This window comes from Phascolarctos cinereus, unplaced genomic scaffold, assembly GCF_003287225.1.
Source record: "Phascolarctos cinereus isolate Bilbo 61053 unplaced genomic scaffold, phaCin_HiC Scaffold_4;HRSCAF=312, whole genome shotgun sequence".
Lineage (NCBI taxonomy): Eukaryota > Metazoa > Chordata > Mammalia > Diprotodontia > Phascolarctidae > Phascolarctos > Phascolarctos cinereus.
In genome coordinates, this window is record NW_027555847.1 from 427,436,709 (window position 1) to 427,459,214 (window position 22,506).

General features: G+C 33.3%; 1 protein-coding gene across 1 annotated transcript in view; it reads right to left on the reverse strand.

Annotated features, from left to right (window-relative positions):
- CDH10 (cadherin 10) overlaps window positions 1–22,506 on the reverse strand; it is a 266,340-nt gene that overhangs the window by 71,250 nt on the left and 172,584 nt on the right. Inside the window, exons 3-5 of the mRNA XM_021000532.2 lie at window positions 5,618–5,912; window positions 3,526–3,645; window positions 2,788–2,955 (exon numbers count right to left, since the gene is read on the reverse strand). Of these exons, the coding sequence (XP_020856191.1) occupies window positions 2,788–2,955; window positions 3,526–3,645; window positions 5,618–5,912 (583 nt within the window). The remainder of the gene's footprint in view (window positions 1–2,787; window positions 2,956–3,525; window positions 3,646–5,617; window positions 5,913–22,506) is intronic.

Sequence of the window (22,506 nt, forward strand, 5' to 3'; positions counted from 1 at the left end):
GTCAGTACATTATAATGAAAAGGCCAATAAATTTGAACTCCAAATACGTAGTTTGGCATTTTAGCTCTGTGAACTTGCACGAGGAACTTCACATTTTGGGACTCCAGTTTTGTCACTGAAAAAAAATAGTGATAATAACTGGCCTCTTGAAAAGATTCTTGAGCTAAATGAAATAATATTTGTGAAAAAAACTTTTAGAAATTGCAAAATTATATGTAATAGAAAATAATTATAATAACCATATGTTTATGTGCATATAAATGCATATGATAACACCTTAATTATCTGTAAAGTTCTTTATTATTTAAAAAAACACTTTCAAATATGTTATTTCATTTGATAATGCAAGATATGGAAGCACCTTCTAATAGTAGAGAGAATAATGAATATAATGATTTGGGCTTTAGTTTGAATTATACTACTTTTTACTCGTGATATTTAGAAAGCTATTGAATGTTTTTCAGCATTGGTCTCTTTACCACTGGTCTCTTTACTTTTATGTTTAAATAAAATTTATACTCTGCTTTCTTCACATAGGTATTAGGAGCATCAAAGAATCAATCTATACGAAATTAACAGTTGGAAATAATATGCAAATTTTTATTACTAGTAATAGCATAAATATTGTTGCTATTACTATTATTATTAACAAATTCTAATTTATTACTCAATTATACCTATGTCAGTTTATACCGTGGCATATATGAAAAATCAGAAGGGAGAGAAAAATCTTAAATCTGAGGTTAAGGCAAGGTTCCTATGGCTACTGATATGAAAACAAAAAATAAAGATTGCATCAATAAATAAAGCAGTTATTAAAAAAATACAACTCTGTTTTGAACTCCATTCTTCTTAATACCTTATTGAATCAGGCTTTTCCGTGCATTTTGGCTGGCCTTATCTGCTCATTTTCTGTTTAGCTGGTTTTCTTGTACATGAACTGTCTTCACTCTACATGTATGTAAATGTTGGGGAAAATCTAATTCTTCTACAAGTATGAGAATGTTGCTAGAGAAAATACATTTCGTTAGCAAGATCATACCTTTTAAAATTAAAATAATAGTTTATACTTGAATGTTTATGAATAAATTAGCTCCTTCTATCCTGTACCATCACCCACTCTGTTCACAGGCTACTGACAACAAGGTCAAACTGAGAAGTCAGGAGTAGGAAAATATGTGTGCAAGATTATTTGGAGGTGTCTGATTGAGTTTACATGTGTAATAACAAATAAAGGATTGTTCTTACTGGTAATATCAATACCTCTTTTCTTCTTCATTTGACTCAGCAAATCCTGATTACTTGCAGAGATAAACAGATAAGCCAGATGCATGCATTATACTGGAACTACAGCTATACCAACAAACCCTTGGCAAGAGGGATGTCAAGAATAAATCTGAACAGTAGTTGGAACGACAAATGAAATAAGCCTTATATCTTGAACTGCATCTCTATCCAACACATACAATTATAAATATGTGAATGTAAATGAGAGTAACATATCCAAAGTAAGGAAGAGATAAAAATAATTGTGGTGGAGTCAAAAAGAGGAGTAGGTGAATGATAAACATAGTTTTATACATATGTACTCAGTTTTTTAAAAAATAAGTACATTTAATTTTCATTCTATGGTTTCTAATTAAAAATCTATAAATTTCCATAGTCCTGAAAGTTAATACCAAGACCTCTGTGTAAGTGGTCACTTAAGGGAACTTTATCTATAATTAATAATTTTATTAGAAATATTCTTGTTAGTAGTATATTGTATATTAAATGTAATTTTTGCTGAGGAATCCCACATTTAACACTTGAGAAACACCACTGAGGGTAAAAGCACTAGTTATGAGAATCTAGTTTTCATATAATGATGTTAATTAACTTCATTAATATGTCAATTCATTCATTCAGATCTATCCATATAGGCATTTCCATAAATTCTCCAGGTCTTCTCATCCTGGGTGACTCTTTTTCATTTTCTCCTATAAATTTTTCAGTTATTCAATCCAGTACACTAGGGGCCTTCCTCTAGACCTCTTGACATGGAATGGAATACCAGTGAATCATGCACACTAACCTAGTAAGTTAAAATGTTAGGAAAATTGTACCAAATTGAGTAGTACTGGCTTTGCTATCCTAACATAATACAAAGTGTCTACAATAGACTGGAAGTTTGTTGATGCTACTGAAAAGGGAGCATTTTAATGGCTATACATCCCCCCAAACACCTACTAAAAGTTAAAATATAATACCTATTGTTTGACATACTTACACTGTCAAAATAGTGGTTTAAAATACCATTCAGATTGTACTGGGAAGTTTTTAATCAGCTATTTCAAGCATATCACTTTTACAATGTCAAAACAGATTTTCCTTGAGCTAGGTCTCCCTAGAGTTAGGGTCTTCCTGATTAAACTTTTAAGTAGAGAGTAAAATGTCCCTTTGTCTTTCCTGGAAAACTATGACCTGATTTACTTCCTAATGAAAAAATAAATTATCCTTCAATAATTGAAAGAATTGGGTTTTAGAGTACAATCCTATTTTCACAGACAATTCTAAAAAGCACAATATATTTGTGAGGCTATGCCACCAGAATAAAACTATTTTCTGAATGAAACATGGCTCTAACATTTAATTTTCTAGTTTAATAACAGTGAATAAATCAGTACATAAGCCGTTCATTCACAAGTACCCTATAATCTAGATTTTTCTTAAATTAAACCAGATGGAGATTTCTTAATTCTTTTATTCTAAAGCATTTATAATGCAGGACTATTAAAGGCAGCTTACTCTGGGAGAATCGAGGTGGATTGTCATTAACATCAGTCAGCGTGATGTTCACTGTAGTAGTCCCTGATAATCCACCCATCTGGCCACCCATGTCTTTTGCCTGGATAACAACTTGGTATTGCTCCCTGTTTTCTCTGTTCATGTTTGGCAGAGCAGTCCTGATGATGCCTTTAACAACAAAAAAACAAAAAAAAATTGCTATTGTGTTATTTGCATTCTCAATATATGTATAATTCTGTAGCATGGCCTTCATTTTATTTACTGCTAGCATTTGTAATCCTACAGCATTAATGTGAATGGATGACATAAAAGACTACTTTATATAGTGTTGAAACTAAAAACTAATCCATTTCAGTGCAAATAATTTTTATCTAGCCATTTCCACTTTGCAATTAAAAATAACATTAATTAGGATAGTAATAACTAGCATTTACATAGCTCTAAGGTTTGCAAAGGGCTTTATAAATATTACAACAGGTTATTTTCATAATTCAGTTTTAAATATATCCAAGCAAAATACATATCTATCTATCTATCTATCTATCTATCTATCTATCTATCTATCTATCTATCTATCTCTGACAGTTATTTAACATTGAGGACAGTAATTCACTATAATATTTCCTGTCTTACACTGTTCAAATTAATTTTTAGTACTTGTTCTCTCATTTTTTTTTCCTCTCCATAAAGATCACGAAGATTATATAATAAATAAAAAAGCATAGTTTTGTTCCTGACCTGTTTCAGGCTCCACAGAGAAATATGGTTGTCCTTGGAGTATGCTGTAAATGACTCTGGCACTGTTCCCATATGAAGGGTCATCGGCATCAGTAGCTGTGACTTGTACCACAGAAGTACCTGAAGTATCCAAATTCAGCTTAGTTCTGCATAGTACCACAAGGAGGAGCAAAAGCTCTAGTTTTTATTCAACATTTGAAGTGTCTGGGCCTTTCATAATGACCTTTTAAATAAATCTTTACTTGGCAATTTGGTAAAAAACATCATCTTATTTATTTAACTGGCCAATGACATCATCTCACAAGAAAAATTAGCAATTGGTTTCTTCTAAAGGAAATGCTTTTGAGAGTATTATCAAGTCAAATTCAGTTTTACCCATTTCTTTAAAACCAGATTTGTGCTTCATTTTAAATGGTAATGATAGCATGATGTACTGGGAAGAACACTGGACCAACAAGAAGTAAGGGCTGTGTTCAAATCCTGCTTTTCTCACTTCCTAGCTATATTACTTTTCCTATACTCAGAGGAAAATTTAAGCATGATGTAAGGAAAATTCCTTTTTTTTTTTGAGGCAATCAGGGTTAAGTGACTTGCCTAAGGTCATATAGCTAGTAAGTGTCATGTGTCTGAGACCAAATTTGAACTCAGGTCCTCCTGACTCCAGGTTCAGTGCTCTATCCACTATGCCACCTAGCTGCCCCCGGAAAATTCCTAATAATTAAAAATATACTGACATCGGGGCAGCTGGGTGGTGCAGTGGATAGAGCACTGGACTTGGAGTCAGGAGGACCTGAGTTCAAATCTGGCCTCAGACATATAACACTTACTAGCTGTGTGACCCTGGGCAAGTCACTTAGCCCCATTGCTTGCCTTCCCCCCCCCAAAAAAAAAGCACGTGCACACACATATACACACACACACGCACACACACACACACACACATATATATATATATATATATATATATATATATATATATATATATATATATATACACACATATATATGTATACATATATTAACTTGAAACAGGATCTGCAGGTACTAGGCTCATAAAGGTCTTTAAGGAAAGGTGGCATGGCTTTTTATTGAGTATGTTGTACAGAGGATTCTTGTTCAGAACAACCATAAGAAGCACCAGACAGGCCCTTAAACACCTTCCAGCTCAGAGATTTTGGGGATCCTTTGAAGTTTCTACGCAATTCATAAATTAATTTACAGCAATGAAAATTCTAAAATTACAGTATTTGATTTATAAGCTTAAATGAATTTCTTGGGAGGAAATGTTCTCAATACACCTGTCTCAGACTACGTAATACTCTGCTATATTGAGGAATGATGATTAGTGTTGGATATGTATGTTCCAAATGAGGTTTTTTTTACACTTCTACTCATACATATAAGAGGTCCTTAGCTTTGGGGGTCTACAAAGTTGTTAGTAAGGAAATTCCTAACTTCTTAAAATTTGCAAACTTAAAAATCTCAAATAAATCCTTTTTTCAATCCTGCTTCTCTAAAACTCATTTCCCTAATCCATAGCTCTGAATGTCTGTCTAACTTCAAGGTCTCAAATACTTAAAGATCAGTCTAAGAAACAGATTTTATGCATTTTACCCACCTCCATCAGGAAATAAGTTACAAAACCCTGTTCCAAACTATATACTAGAGCAAGACCTGTATTATCAAATATCTAATTAACTCAAGTAAATTTTGCAGGAAATATTCTCTATCATCTCTTTATTATGTTCTATCAGGCATATTTCCATATATAGTAATAATATATTGGGGCTATGATTTCACAAAGGAGTTAAGTAGATAATGATTGCCTTATCTATAAAAAGTTCTACGGTAATTGTAACTATATTTGCTTAACTTCAAAGCAGGCAAAGAAAAAAATTATCCCCTTCAATATAATATCTAATTTTCAAGTAATAAAGTTTTGATCATTTTCTCATTCTTCAGGAAATCTGAGAATAAAACATTTATCTTAGAATGTTGACAAATTTTTTATCATCATGTTTTATTTGATAATTCTTTCTTGACAATACTTTTTTACATAACATGCTTTTTAAAAAATCAAATAAATACTCACCTACAACAGACATTTCAGGAACACTGGCAGTATAGATTTCCTCTGGAAATGTTGGCTCATTGTCATTAATGTCATGTATTTTGATGACAAACTCAGACTCAGGTTCCACTGGCCTCAAAGTTCTTCTGTTAATAGCCTGGGCACGGAGGGTATAAAAGGCCTTTTCTTCCCTATCAATTCTCCTAGTGGCATGAATGTCACCTGTTTTCTCATCAATAATAAAAAGAGTGCCTGCTCCATCTCCAGATAAAATATATTTGAGTGATCCATCTCCCTTATCTTGATCTGAGTGAAGCTAGAAAAAATAAATTACGAACAGAAAATTAAGAAACAAGATTTACCATTAAGTTGCTTTTGTTGTTTTCTGAAATTCCAAGAATAATCTTTTTATTTACTTAAATTACATATAAGTAAGACTATGAGCATCCAGTTATATCTTTCAAAGAATTAAGGCAACAAGAGCTAAATTTCTAGGGCAAAGGAGAAAGAAGATGTGATTTTAGCAAGTGTTCTAGATACCACTTCTAATGTCACAATGGTCTTCGGACAATCTGACAGAAAGAAATCAACCATTCAAATACATGTGGCATTATGGAGAATACAAAGGGAGCATAAATACCAGTAGTTATATTCAAGAAGCTTACAATTTAGTCAAAAGATATGCATACAGAAAACAACAACAACAATAAAACCTAGAGAAAAATGTTAACATAGGATAAGCTATAGCAGTATCGTACTGGTGCATAACTTAACTGAAAAAAAATCAAAGTTGGGGCTTGTATACTGATCTAGCCTCCATAGGAACTGGTAACTGAGCCAATAATTATCAGCAGAACTATTTTTTCCTGGCACTTGATATAAGAACACTGAGCTAGAAATAATTTCTACTCCCACTGCCCATTACCTATTAATAAACATGCAAAAAAATAGCCAGCTCATTAGAAAATTCTATGAAGATTCTTTCTTTTATCTATCCACCAACTAGTATTAACAACCTACTATATGTTACAGACCCTATGGAGGATTAAATGTAAATTAAACCTAGCTACTTCACCTCAATAAAGATTGACTCATGGAACTAAGTCAGACTATTCAGAAAACGTTTAGATGGTAAAAACAAAGATTCAGTAGTTGTGATGGCATCTTTTCAATACAAAGTTCACCACTTTATTCTGAACTTTGTTAAATTAAATTCAAGAATGATATGGTATATTAAACGGACAAGAGAAAACGTACAGCTTTTAAAAATAGTTATAATTTGGTTAACATAAGCTATATTTGGTTATAGATGACTAGATGATAGGAATTGAATATTATTATTTGGGTATTTTTAGAAAGATATTGTCAGGTTCGTGTGTACTAAGTAAGGAGTCAGAATGTCCACAAAAGATTAAGAGACATAAAAATAAGACACTTTCTATTAATTCCTAATGATTAATTGGTATGAACATTCATGAGGGAAAACTAGCTTGGAAGCAAAATTCTGTCTAAAGATTTTTGTTAGGTGGTGGTCCTTTTTACATTTTTTTTTGTATTTAAGAAAAAGTACTTAATTTCATGGACATTTCTTCTCTATTGAGGCAGATTTAAAAAAAAAAAAGACCTAAAGGGAAGAAGTATAAACTCTGTTCTACTTGAATGTTTGTCATTTTACAAGAAAAAAATGAACATATAGTAAAAACAGAGTAGATACTAGGGGAATATGATAAGAGAATGAGATGGACAACAAAAGGAATAATGGAAAATTTAGTGAAATTAAAATAAATACTTAAATTTATTATGAACCTAACTCAATAAAGTGTACCACTCAACAGAAGTATGTCATATAAAAGTACATATTTTTTATTGCTTTATTATTATTATTAAAGAGGGTTACTAATCATGTGATCATTTAAAAGGCAGTCTGAATAACTGTCATGCAAGAGGTAGTATAAGAGTTGTCTGGAAAAAATACATTCTCAAATATTCTGATTATGCATACATGCAAACAATAATGCCCTGTGCCCTTTTAACCACTCATTTCTACATTCACTAGGCATCACTAGTGCATCACAGATTTGGAACTGAAAGTGAACTCAAAGCCCAGATTATCAAAATTCTTCATTTTATAAATAAAGGAACCCTAGAGAAGACAAATGACTTTTCTAATCATATGCAGAGATTCAAACTCAGCTCCTCTGACTGTTTCTCCTGAACTATAAAGCAACAATGTTAGTAACATCAAAAAAGATGAAGGCAGCGGTAGGTTTTTTTTCTTCTGTATCCTTTATTTCTTGAGTCTAACTGTAGGGTTGTTTGATTACTAATTATCCATCAATGAAGATATGGGAACTAATCATCCTTACTGTCACTCTATCTGCTACAGAAGTCTTGGTGCAGTAGATGAGCTTACATAATAAGAGCTTACTTAATATCTTTTTTCAACTCTAAAAAACACCCACTTTATCCACCTGCTTGATTGTCCACAGAATAATAAATATAAAAGAATAATATCAAGATAGCAACTTGTTACAGGATTGTTTCTATCTGAGCTCCACTGGGAGAAAAATGAGATCAACAACAATAATCATAAACATAGAATTAGGACAAACTATTTGGCATGCTCATTGTCTTTAAATTTTTAAGAATGATAAATTAAGAGATGGTGTCATACCAAATACTCATAATCTTAAAGTACATGCCGTTAAAAATTTTCAAGCACCCAGACCTTGACAATATAAAAAACATGGTCATCATTGTCATCCAGTTTGTGGCTAGAGCTTCTCAAAGATCCTTTCAGTGAGTTTTTTTTTAAATAAGTTAATAACAAACTTGTATTCATTTACAAAAGTCATATTATCCACATGTATAGTATCTACAGGTCATTAAATTTAAATGAATATCAGGAGAGTGATATAATCTCCAACTATTTTTATCCAAACTCCATAAAAACAGCCATGTTAAACAACAATAGGAATAACAACAACAATAAACAACTCACACTTAAATAGCACTTCAAAATTTATTAACTCTGTTCTTCACCAAAACCTTATGAGATACATTATACAAGTATTACTGTTTTGATTTTACATTTTTTTCTGTCTCTAAAATGCACAGGGAAGCAAAATTACTTCCAAACTGTCATGCCACTACTAAGTATCAGATACTACACTCAGACCTAAGTTTTCTTAGGTCAAAGCAACCAGTACTTTGTTCATTATATCATACTACCTCTATTAGATTGAAACATAAGTTCTATCCTTGGGTTGGAAAAAAAAATCAAGGGGATATATTCAGGATGGTGAATGAGCTGTCAAAATGGTCTACCTTAAGCACAGGTTTAACCATGCCAAACTCCTACTCAAAAAATTCCAGAGGCTGACTAACCCCTCTAAGATCAAACATAAAATTCTAAGTTTGAAATTCAAGGTCCTTCATTAACTCCACCTTTTCTAGGTAAATGAAAACATGTATCAGATGAGAGAATTTATTGGACTCGAAGCTCTCAATAAGATTTAGCAGAATGGCCTGGAAACCACCTCAATCCTTATCCCACCCCCAGAACAATAAATATTGAAATCTTATGCTTCATTAATGAAAGATGTTATCATTATTTACCTGTAGCATTCTGTCCTTACTACTCATGAAATATTTTGTACAGCTCAGTGCTTCACATTTTTGAAAAGCTAGAAAATATCAATAGGGCAAGAAGAACTGTCAGGGACCATGGAACAGCCCCATAAGAACATTACATAAAAGAAATGGGATGTTTAGCCTGGAAAAGAAGAATCTTAGGGGGAAAATTATCATAGTCTTCAAATATTTCAGGGAAGGGATCCTAAGTGGATTAATTATTAAATTTGTTTTTTTCTGCCCCCCCCAAGATAGACAATAAACATGTTTAAGCACCCACTGTGTGTCAAGAACTGTGCTAAGTGCTGAGGATACAAAGATAAAAAGACAGTTACTACTCTCAAGGAGCTCACAGTCTAATCTAGAGGACAACACACACACACATAAAAAAAAAACTATGTACAAACAAGATATGCACAAGATAAATTGGAAATAATAGAGAAAAGCCACTGGAATTAAGAGGAATTGGGATAGGCTACTCTAGAAGGTGTGATTTGAACTGGAACTTGAACCCAGGGAATGCCAGGAGGCAGAAATGAGGAGAAAGTTCAATCCAGGCATGGAGAATAGTCAGTAAGAATGCCAAAAGTGTGGAGATGGGGTATCTTGTTCACAGAACAACAAGAAGGCCAGTGTCACTGGATCACAAAGTACACATTGGAGAAAGAGAAGTTGAAGAAGACTGGAAAGCTAGAAAAGGTGGAGTTAATGACGGACCTTGAATTTCAAACTTAGAATTTCATATTTGATCTTAGAGGGGTTAGTCAGCCTCTGGAATTTTTTAAGTAGGAGTTTGGCATGGTTAAACCTGTGCTTAAGGTAGACCACTTTGACAGCTCAGTAGAGGATTAATTGGATCAAAGAAAAGACTTACGATGGGGGACCAACCAGCAGGCTATTGATAATCCAAGCATTAAGGATGGATGGGTAAATAACTAACATGAGTATAATATTATCATCAACCTTTTCATTTATATTGCTATTATCAAGAGAAACCAGATTATTTTTTACTATAAGCACTATACTTGGAAGACTATAAAAAGAGAGAAGTAAATTACATGTTTTAGAAGACAGATCTAGGGGGCAGCTAGGTGGCGCAGTCGATAGAGCACCGGCCCTGAAATCAGCAGGACCTGAGATCAAATCCGACCTCAGACCAAAAACTTGACAGTAGCTATGTGAAAAGAAAAGAGAAAGAAAGAAAGAAAGAAAGAAAGAAAGAAAGAAAGAAAGAAAGAATGTCTAGCTCTGGTTATTAATCAAGAGGGTGAAAGAGCAAAGCAAAAAGAGTTTCTCTATCAAATGGATCTTTGACGTAATTGATGGTAGATACTCTTCCCCAATAATAGAGATAACAAACTCCACTGTGCTTACCCAGTCTGTGGGGTTTCTTAATCTACTGTCATAATTTCAGCATGGGGGTCCAACCCAAGTTATGGTGACTTTCCTCATTTTTTCTTACAGATACAAAAGAATTAGGATTTCCTTTTGCTTTTACAATATGGCCATATGATTTTTGTTTTTAAGTTTTATTAATGCTTTGTTTTTAAATTATAAACATTAACAGATTACTCCTATTCCATGGGAGGTCTCTTGTAATAAAGTCAAGCAGTAAGGTAAAATAGTGACCTCATGTGAAGCACAGGCAATATTCCACACTTACAGCACCACCTCTACCCAGCTCTCTATTAAAACACAAACACACACACACACACACACAGAGTCCTATTTTTCCTCCCACCCTCATTTCCTCTGGGAAAAAAAATAAAAAGAAATTACTTATAACAAATATGCATTGTCAAGTAAAATAAATTCCCTCAATGACTGTAGGCAAAAATATTTTTGTCTCACTCTGTACCCTAAACTTATTATCTTGGTCATCAGTTCCCCAGGGATTATGAATGGTCATTGTATTGATTATAATTCTTACAACTCTCTAAGTTTTTGATTTTTACATTGTTATTTTGTAAATTATTTTCCTGTTTCTGTTAATTTCATTCTTCATCAATTTATAAAAGTTTTTAATATTGTTTATTTTTATAATATTGATGTTATACTTAAAATATTCCTTCATTTCTGCTTACTTCATTTTGGATCAGTTCATATGTCTTTCTATATCTCTTAAAATCATCTATTTACTCATTTCTTATAATACAATATTATCTCACATTAATATACCAACATTTATTCAGCCAATTCTCAATTGATGGGCATTTTTTTGTTCCCAGTTTTTGTTGTTATAAATTAACCACAACTTTTTCCTTTATATCTAGGGCCTTTTCCTCTTTTTTTTTTTTAATCTCTTCGGGCTTTAGCCATGGAAGTAGTATATAGTGTGGTCAAAGGACGTGAACAATTTGGCAACTTTTTAATGTGTCATTCCAAATTGCTTTGCAGGATAGTTGGATTCATTTGCATCAATGGTATGTGTTTTTCTACAGCTCAACCAACATCGATTATTTTCCTTTTTGTCTTTTTTGTAACTCTTCTGGATAAGAAGTAGAAATTTCAGAATTTGTTTTAATCTGCATTTCTCTAAGTAGTAGTGTTTGGAGCATTTTTCATATGGCTATAGATAGTCTTTTCCCTTGAGAACATTCTGTTCATACCTTTGTACCATTAATCAATTGGGAAATGACTCTTATTCTAATAAATCTGAATCAATTCCTTAAATAGCATGGAAATGTCACCCTAAAATCTGCATAAAATTTCTTTGTTAGTTGTTTCTCTTCTAATCTTAGCTTTAATGGACCTGTTTATGTGCATGGGAAAAACTTAATTTTATGTAATAAAAATTAACCAATTTATCTAATATGAGCCTCTCTTTTGGTTAGTCATGGTCTTTTCTCCTACCCATAGACCTAGTAATTATTTTCCCAAGTTTATATATTTTGTTTATGATGTGACCTTTTATATCTAGATTACATACACATTTTGAGTTTTTCTTTGTATAAGGTGTGAGATGTTGATCTAAATCTTATTTTTTTCCATTGTCTAGTTTTTCCTGAGGTTTTATTTTTCATTCACTCATTCATTTCTTTGATGGTATCCTTTATACCACTTCTCTCCAATTCCTTGATTCCTCATTTGTAATCTGATACAGCTCACACTGCAATTTATTATCTTTTAGGTTATGTATAGTCTCAGTTCTTCATAGATTGTCTTGATGATGCATTGCAAAGTAATAGCATCACAAGGATATTGGAGTTAAAAGAAGGACTTTTGTTTTAGAGAGATTGGAATCATTAAAAAAGCATTTTGGTTCCCTCAAGGCCATTGAGCTATTCTTATCTGATTCAATTCTGGCATAATTTGAAGTGTCTACCCAAGCTTTATAGATATACTGATAGATTTGATGGATGAACTGTTTGTTATCCATTCAACTGAACAAGCCATTCTTCATCTATTTGTTTCATATGTGTATTTACAACATTTATAAATACTAGTTGTCTAACATATTTAGAATGATTATTGATCTCATTTAGGACGCCATATAATTTTCTAGGACTTGATGCAATCAACAAAATATCATTTGAAAATAGCAGCATCTGGGAGAATTCACCATCTATGAGGAATCCTGGCCATAACCTTCAGATTTTGTGCATGATCTCCTCAATGATAGTGCCAGGTACCTTTGATGAATATTCCTCTTCTTGCTTTACGCATTGTTTGATAACTATGATCAGAGGGTCACTGATCAGGTTTATCTCTGTTAAAGTTTTCAAGGAATTTTGAATAATTTTGACATATATATGGGAAACGTTGAGTCAATTTTGCTCTAACAAATCATTTTTTTAAATTAAGAAACAACATACACAGCATGATCTTGTGCCCACTAGAATGTGATAATCAAGATGTGATCCAATGTACAATGTCCCATATAAAAGCCTGAGTGTTACACTCAGGTACTCTTAGCAAGTATTCCCTAGATGCATGTTGATATTATTCTTACATAATTGATACTCTCAGGAGAAAGTCCCACTTATCAATAGTTGTTTATATTCTCTTAGTTATTATTGTTGTTATTGCTGTTGTTTGAGGGGGAGATGGTGATATTACCATCAGATTTTTTTTTTATACATCTGATGTCCTCTCCTCTTCACTTTCGACTTTGGAACACTGGAGTTGTTCTCTCAATGCCCTCAGTATTGTGTGGGCCTCAGACTGGGCTTCCTATTTTTATATTTGATGTAATTGAGCTTCCATCTGTTAAAATATGATAAATGTTATTTTGGGTCTTTTATTTGGCACTTGTTTTTTTTCTTTAAGAAAGCATTCATGAGGAATATGTATACAGGTTCTTTGTAGGTACTTCTACATTTTTTTTGGCTTTCTTATTTCATTTTCCTGAGCCACATTTTCATTATATACATACATATAGTACATATAGATATGTACTACATGTATGTGTGTGTGTGTGTGTGTGTGTGTGTATAATTTTGCTCACCTCTTCTTTTCCCATTTTTTTCACTGAAATAATTGACTACCAAAGTATAAATTGCATGATCTGGCTATAGTATATACTATTGTACATGATTGCAATGGTCCTATTTTATTGAAATTCTATAGAATAAGTCTGGAAAAGAACTCTCATAGGAAGAAACATGACATTTTATACTTCTCTAATGCATGCACTACATTCTATCTTGTATTATGGGCATATATATATATATACATATATATATGTATTAATTTTACATAGAGTTTTTACTAGGAAAGAGTGGTTTCATATTCATTCGTATAGTCTACACAGCACATAACATAGTTCCTCTCACATAATCATACAAAACAAAACAAAAAGAACACAGTGGCATTTCTGGTGTTACAGAGAAGAAATTAGACTCATTCTACTTGGGCCTTTGTCAATTTGCATTATTAACACTTTGAATATAAGAAAGAACAGTATTTTTTTCTACTATGACAACATAATACATTCTTTATACTTTTCCAACAGTGGAAGAAAAACCACAAAGGAGTGTCTAGAGAAGAGCAGCTATACTACTTTGGATTTTATTAAACTATATTAGAAATCCCTGCATTATCAGGATGAAGAAGCAGTTTTTATCAGCTGACAGGATAGTATCAAATGAAGGAACAACCTTCTCAAATTAGGCTAGTGTCTGGACCAGTCTTGAGACTGGGACTACTATAATGAGTTGACCCTGAGGGGAAACAGAAATTTCTGGAGGCAATGGCTATCCCAATTAAGCCCCAGAAGCTCCTTATCTTGGTTGAAACTGACAGGAGATAAAGGGGACTTACATTACTTGAAATGGAGGAACTGTAATGCAAGAATATTGGTACTGATTTCTAAGGTGCTATAGAAGGAAACTAAGGAAGGAAATAATAATCTTTGTAAGACATCATGGCTCTTCTCTCCCTTGTTGAAATGCTTTCTGGAGTTCTCAAGCCTTACCCAATTGTTTTTCTATATCTTCTTCTTCACTCTCTATTTGACTTCTTTGCATTTTCTCTTTCTATTGTCTTTTGCCTTCCTCTCTACCTCTTTCCCTCCCTAGTTCTGTATTCCTTCTTTTATTCTCCTCTCCTTTCTACCTCCTACTCCCCTCCTTTTCTTTTCTATCCCCCTAAAACTCAGCAAATCATAGTAAATAAAAAAGACTTTTTTAAAGTTGCAGATGCTGAACTGTTGTTTCACTTTTCAAAGTTCAGTATCTCTCTGTCTCAACATATAAGTTTTTATTTTTGTTTTGTGCTTTTTTTGCCCCCAAAAGACGATTTCTTTTAATTATGAGATGCAGCAGTACATATTGTATGCCAAGCAAGTTTCATGCTGATAAAATAGTCATTTTTGATTTACATGGATTTGACTTGGTATTGGTATTCTGTTGCATGAAAGTGCTCATTTTATTTAACACTGAGAATTTTTTCTAGACTATCGTGATTGTGGCAGGCTTTAGTTTTTCAGCAACACCTGTTCTCTACTGTGAAACATTTGTGCCACAAATCTTTAAGAAGAATTTTATGTTAATGCTGACCTTTTCTTTCCTTGAAGAGGGCCTATTAAAAATTCACAACCTGCTGCGTTCGTTGCAAATTCACTAAGCAGATAAAGGACATGGCAAGATACATGACAATTAAGGAAAATAGAACAACTGGTACTGCACTGTACTTTTTAAAAAAATTAGTTTCCGTAATACTTGTTGGTCTTCAACATTTAAGGGTTTAACCTTAACCTATGCATATAACTATATCCTTGGTTTATAACTAAAGAAATGCACTAAATGATTTTAAGATGTATAAAATAACCACTAAGTGTTTAATAAGGACTTAATATTTTTGAAAGATGTGGAACACTATAGCATTCTTAGTAATAATTAATCTTCTTTATCTGTACCTAAAATCACAAAATTGTATAATTGGAAGGAACCTTTGATAATAGTCTAATCCTCTAATTTTATAGCTAAAAAAGATGAGTCATAGAAAAGGTAATGACTAAATTCATATAATTAATTTGAGTGCTGATTTAGGATTCAGCAGGACCTAGGTTCAAATCCCACCTCTGATACTTACTAGTTGTGTGGCCAATGACCTGTGACACTTTCTGTGATCCTCTCTTTCTTTATGTGTAAAATTGTTATGAGGATCAAATGAGATAATGACTTTAAGGTTCATAATTATCAGTATTAATCTAGTGACAATGCTGGGACCAGAATATTTGTTTTCTCACTCACAGCTCATTGCTCTTTTCACTAAGCATTGCTCAATGAATTAAGAATAAGATTAAGTTGGGGATCAAAGGACAAATGAAATACCTATCCAGGGGCATATGATGAGCTCAAGTTTCTCAAGTTTTCATTCTTCTTTGAGAGAAATACCTAGCTATTTTAAAAAGCATGTAGAAATATGTCTATTTGTCATTTTTAAATAGAACATGGAACTGGAGTCAGGAAGACCTCAGTTCAAATCCTACTTTAGAGACTGAATGTGTGACTGGGCAAGTTATTTAACCTTTTTTTGCCTCAATTTCTTCTTTTATAAAATGGCAAAAATAACAGCACCTATCTCCTAAGATTGTTGTAAGAATCAAACAAGAATATCTGTGAAGCCTTCTGCAAACCTTAAAGCACTGTAGAAATGCAGGGTATTTATTAGTATTATTATAATTACAATCACATATCCCTGTGCTATGTGTTCTCTTTTACATCATTACATTCCTCTGGGACATGCAAGCATTTGATTCCATTTCGAGAGCACATATGGAGATACCATAAATAAGATTGGAACTTATAATGAACATCCTTAGAATAGTCCTATTAATCAAAGAGGAAAAAGGGCACAAAACAATTATTCAGAATTTCAGTGGGTTGAGCTTTTTAAAAAAAAATCTGAAAAGTTTAGCGCATATATTAGCTTATGCACAGTCAGGATGTTATGTGGGATTTTCCTGTGTTGCAGATGGGCTGTGTCTACACTTGTCAAGAAATAATCTACAATGTGTGACATAAACGATGTTATTCCCATCACATCAACATTAACATTCTGCTTTAATTGCTCTAGTGAGTAGCACTGAATAGAAAATAAAATATTGAATCTAGTAATTTGAAATTTGCATCAAAGAAAAGAAGGCAGGTGGAAATGATTCTGAATCTTTAAGCATTTCAAGCCAAACACATACACACACACACACACACACACACACACACACACACAAGCAGTACTACTTTGTATACTTTGTAGCTGTTATGTGATGAGAGGAGGGATTGCGAAAGAAGCATGGGTTGGGGGCGTAAGGATGGAGACAGAAATGGGATGAGAAACACAATACTTGTAGCTTTTAAAATCATAGTATAGCACTGGGGAAGTGTATATGCCACCTCAAAACACATCCTTTTTCATTGTTTCCAGGTTTATTTTTTTATTTGATTTTTAATTGATAATGTAACAGACTATTGTCACAAATACAGATCAGATGATGCATTTCAAAGTTTTAGGGAAAAATATCTATGAATAACAGATCTTTTAAGAATGTAATTAAAAGAAGGATCCATCTCCCCTCAAAAAATGTGGTAAATTTGGATGAAGTCTTTTCTGGCATAATAGTTCTTGTAGCACCCAGAAGGCAAAATAGTATAAAGCCAAATGAGAAATTAAATTTTTAAAAATGCCAGTTGTCTAAGCCTGGAATACTGAGCCTGGAACTGCTATAATGAGTTTACGCTGAAGGTGAAATAGGCCTTTTTATAAGTCTAATCCAATGTCTCAGAATGCAATCTCCTTGAATACAGGAATTATTTCATTCTTTGCATATGTGTCCTTAGCAGCTAGCACAGTACCTACCACATAGGAGGAGCTTCATAAATGCTTATTGTTTGACAGACAGATAGATAGGTAAATTGATCAATATGGAACAGCCCTAATAGGATTTGAATATATGGAACTTAATTTTTAGACTTCTTTCCATTAACCAACTTTAGGGATATTTTACTAAAAACAGATTCCCAGTCTTATTTAAGAGAGACCAGGAGTAATTGATTATGCTGACAATCCAATCTACTTAGGGAATAGGTCTAGAGCTATAATAGTCCTTACTAGGGATGTTGGAGATAATTTAAGACTGCATTGTAGTGATCTCGTTCTTTCTGGATTCTGCATAGTGACCCATATCTTGGAAGAGCTATCTATTGCTAGAACCCAAGGCATGTTAATGTATCAGAACCCCACTGTCTCATTGCTGGTACAGTATCACCTTGCTAATACTGTATAAACATCATAACAGTAGTGAAAACAAAAGATAAAATTCAGTTAGGTTTCAGGACACTTTTTTACAGGAAACCTTATGTTTCAGGTGCCTGTGGAATTATGCTCCCCTCTAAAAACAGTTATTAAAAAATAGAATAGCTACCAAAATGGGAAGAACCAGCTGAAGGGTATTCCACTGCCAGGTGGAACATGGAACTGTCACCTGTTGCTACTTTGTCTTATCTCATCCTGAAAAATACTTTGGTGTGAAAGACATACATTCAGCTGAAAACATATAAAGACACATGCATACACCATTTGATTTGCTAAAAACATATGTACTCTATAGAAGCTTTAATCAAGGAAAGGAAAATAAAGTTCTTCAATATTTTTGGTAGTCTTCCCACACCTTTGAAGTAGTTTATATAGCCCTCTTTAGGCAAATTTTCTAAAGTACTAGTAGCCCCTCCTGCTTAGTAAACAAGTTTATTTTGAAAATCACTTAAGCTTAACTCAGTCCTCTAAGTAACTACTCACTTCAATACTACTACAATACAGCAAATGGTGTCCCAGTGGTCTTTATAATTGAGTCATTTGTATCCCCAAGTGCTTTGCTCACCACAGAAAGTAACTTCCTCATTATATAGATATGTATGTGTGTGCATATATGTGTGTATATATGTATATGCAATTCTCATGAATAACTGTATTCCTTATCCATAACCAATACATCTAGATAGAAGACAGATAATTAGATACACACATACATACATACATGAATACAGAATAGAGTTCTTATCCATTACCACTTTATCTAGATAGATGATGGTAGACAGAAAGATAGGTAGAGATAGACAGATAGATAGTCTCTAATATTAAAACAAATGTTAGGTGCCTTAGTGAGAAGATTAATGACTTCTTTGTATTTCTAGCTTATTTCAGTGCGTATCCTAAAAACTTCCTCATTTGATGTATTAGAAGAATGAGGCTGTGAGTTAATTAGAAAGTTCAGATAAGCTGGCATTATTTTATCACTAGAATTTAACATCTCACATAGACGGTCATGTGACAACTATAATATAGGTGGGTAGGGACATAAATAAAAATCTAAAGTTGACTGATTTTGTGATTTTTGTCTCAATGAGTTTTAGCAATATCTACTCTGTATCTCATACTGCATTCACAAAATCAAAACATTTCAGCTATCATGATTATCTCCTAAAACTCAAACTAAAAACATGCATACAAAATACCTAATGAATGGTCCTCTAGTCCAGGGCTTCTTAAACTTTTTCCACTCATGATTCCTTCAGCACTTCTTAAACTGTGGGTTGCAACCCTACATGGGGTCTTTTCTAATCTCTACTCTGTCTTTCTGGAGTGTGAGCTATTCCTCCCAATTTTCCATCATCTGTAAACTTGATTAAAAAAAATCCAGCTGTGTATTTATTTGTCAAGAATATAAATGTTAAACAAACTTCTATGTCACATGAGTAACAAGATGGAGGAATAGACATTTTCTCTGATCCCCATGACCTTTCAGACCTCTCCAAAACAGAAATTATACACCAAAAATAAAACAACTTTAGTTGTTTCCATGATTTAGGACACAAAGAATTCAAAAGGTTAAATACAAAAGAAAAAAATTCCCACAAACCCAGGAACTAACACTGACCCTGAGCTTACTCAATATCTCTCTCCTAACTCCCATGCTGTTAGAAGAAAGGCTACTGTGTACCCCAACCCCATCCCTCTTTCCAGCTCCACAGTGACCCTACTTTGGCTCTGACCTGTGCAAGTTTGTTTGGCAGCCAAACTGGCAATATTCCTTTAGGAGCAAAACCCTGGTAGGGGCTGCAATCTGGAATTATCAGTGCCAGAGAAAATATGTTTTGAATTTCTAGTTCCAGGCTGGAGAACTGAGGAAGAGAGAGAGAGAGAGAAAGAGGAAAGGATGACCAGGACAGGTCATTCTACATGTGGGGAACTGTGCAACTCTCTACCAAGCAAGCTTGAGGGAATAAGCATAGTATCCAACCACCCAAAAGTCACTTGGGGCACAGATCATGGCTGGGGAACTCTGAAGTGTCCATATTTGAAGGAGTTTAAGACAATTTGAGATCCAGCCCCCAAGGGAACCACAATCAGATGGAAAGGAATCAGGAAGTGAGTGATTAGGAAAATAAGGGGGGGGGGGGGGAATAAGACTGAAAGAACCAAAGATTTCAGAAGGAAAAAAAAAACCTCAGAGGCCTTGAAACATAATAAATAAACAGGAAAAACATTAACAACTGTAGAAAATATGACACCTAGATCTAATAAATGAGTTCAGGCATCTATGAATAAATACTTGGAAAAAAAAGGAAAATGATCAAATATTTGATGAGAAAGAAGACCCTATGGAATTTGAGAACATGGAACCACAACAAATGGTTTTTGTGTGGTTAAAAGAGAAATGAGAATTTTGAGTCCAGAATTTACATCCTGCACAACAATACAAGCAAAATACAAAAAACATTAAAGCTGCAATGAGAAGCCTCACCAAAAAACAAAAACAAAAACAAGCAAAAAAAAAATCCATAAAAACCAAACAACAACAACAACAAATGAAAGAATAATAGATTGAGAATAAAAATACAGAGAACTAAAGGTCAATCTATAAGAAGAAATAACAATAACATTAAAAGAAAATATACTCAGTAGGTAAACAAAACATGTCAAATCTGAACACAGGATGAGCAGAGAAAACCTAAGGATTCTAGGTGTCCCAGAAGAAAATTATAGGGGAAAAAAAGTTAACAGTATAATAATGAAGGAAATAATAGAAAAAAAACTGCCCAGAACTTTTGAACATAGAAAATGAAATTCCTATTGAAAGGATTCACAGATCACATCCAGGGGGATAAATAATAAGACTGCAAACTCCAAGATACCTAAGTGGTTAAATATAACAATTCAATTCAGAAACAAGGTCTGCAAGGCATCAGGGAAAATAACAGCAAATACATAAGAAAGCCTATTGGAATAATACAAGATTATTCCACACCAACTAGAAAAATGAGGAGGAAATGGAATGATGTGTTCTGAAGAGTAATGGAACTCCCTGTTGAGTAGAGCAAAGCTCAAGATGACTAATAGTGCAAGTCTGAGCTTAATCATATCAGACAAAGGATGGATGATCAAATATGAAGAGTAAGAAATACTTTTAGAAAGAAAATCAGAACAGAAGATATTATTTGCCTCTTGAACACCCCAAATAAGAAAAATGCAGAAGGAGTGAGGGGGAAAAGCATCAATCAAAGATAGTAAAAGCAACAGAGAAACATCAGAGAGACCAGTGAGAGACTTCTTCCTAAATAGATAAGGAGACAAATGAAGGTAGAGGTAACAATGAAGATGTGAACAGAGGACATTACGGACAGAATATAGCAATACCTTTCCTATAGGTGAATACTTCTTTTGTGTGACCACATTACACATGGACAAGTACATAAAAGGGAAAGTGGATTAGGGTAATAGAGAGCACTGAGAGATGCTCCAAATGATGTGCTGGGACCAAATCAAGGAAAGCAAAACTGGGAAAGAGATCTCTACTGTTTCAGAAAGAGAATGTTCTATATAGAATAGGTGAGGAGGAGAGAGGGAAGATTAAAAGGAAAAGGAAAAGAAGGTGAGGTGAGAGGGGGTTCCACTAACAAATGTTTCAATGAGTGAAGAAAGACGTGTAATGTGGATAGATGAGGACCTTACAGTTGTTGAGATCTGGTTGATTTGGTTTTTCAAAAGGCTATTAAATGGACATTTAAATAAACGGAGGACTTTCAAGCATTCCTGATGAAAAGACAGAGCTAAATAGATAATGTAACTTTAAAATTAAAAAAAAAAACAGAAGATAAACATAAAAGAAAAATAATAAAGGACTAAATAAGGTCAAACTGCTTACCTTTTAATATTGAAAGATGGTATATGTAACTTCTAAGAACTTTATCATTATTAGAAAAATAAAAGGATTAGACAGAAGGATTCTACAAAGAAAGAGGGTACAAAAGTGAGTCATTTATGTTTAGATGATATAAAAAAAATGTATTGGGGGAGAAGGTGGAGTGCCCTGGGAGAAGGGGTGAGGGAAAGAAAAAAAGGGGAGAATCAAGTTATGTAAAAGAACACTTTTGGAGGAGAAAAGGTTGGGAGTGAGTGGGCAATGTGTGAATCTCATTCATATCTAAATTGTTTCAAAGAGGAAATATATGTGTGTGTATGCATGTATGCATATATAAATTATCTCACAAGAACTTACTATTTGACAAAAAACTGCTAGGAAAACCAGAAAATAGTATTGCAGAAACTAGGTATAGATGCACTTGTATACCAAGATAAGACCAAAATGGGTATATGATTTAAATATAAAGGGCAATCCCACAAGCAAATTATGAGAGCAAGGAATAGGTTACCTGTCAGATTTAGAGAAGGAAAGAATTTATGAGCAAATAAGAGATGGAGAACATTACTAGATGCAAAAAGAACAATTTTGATAATATTAAAAAGAATTTTCATAAACAAAATCGACACAACAA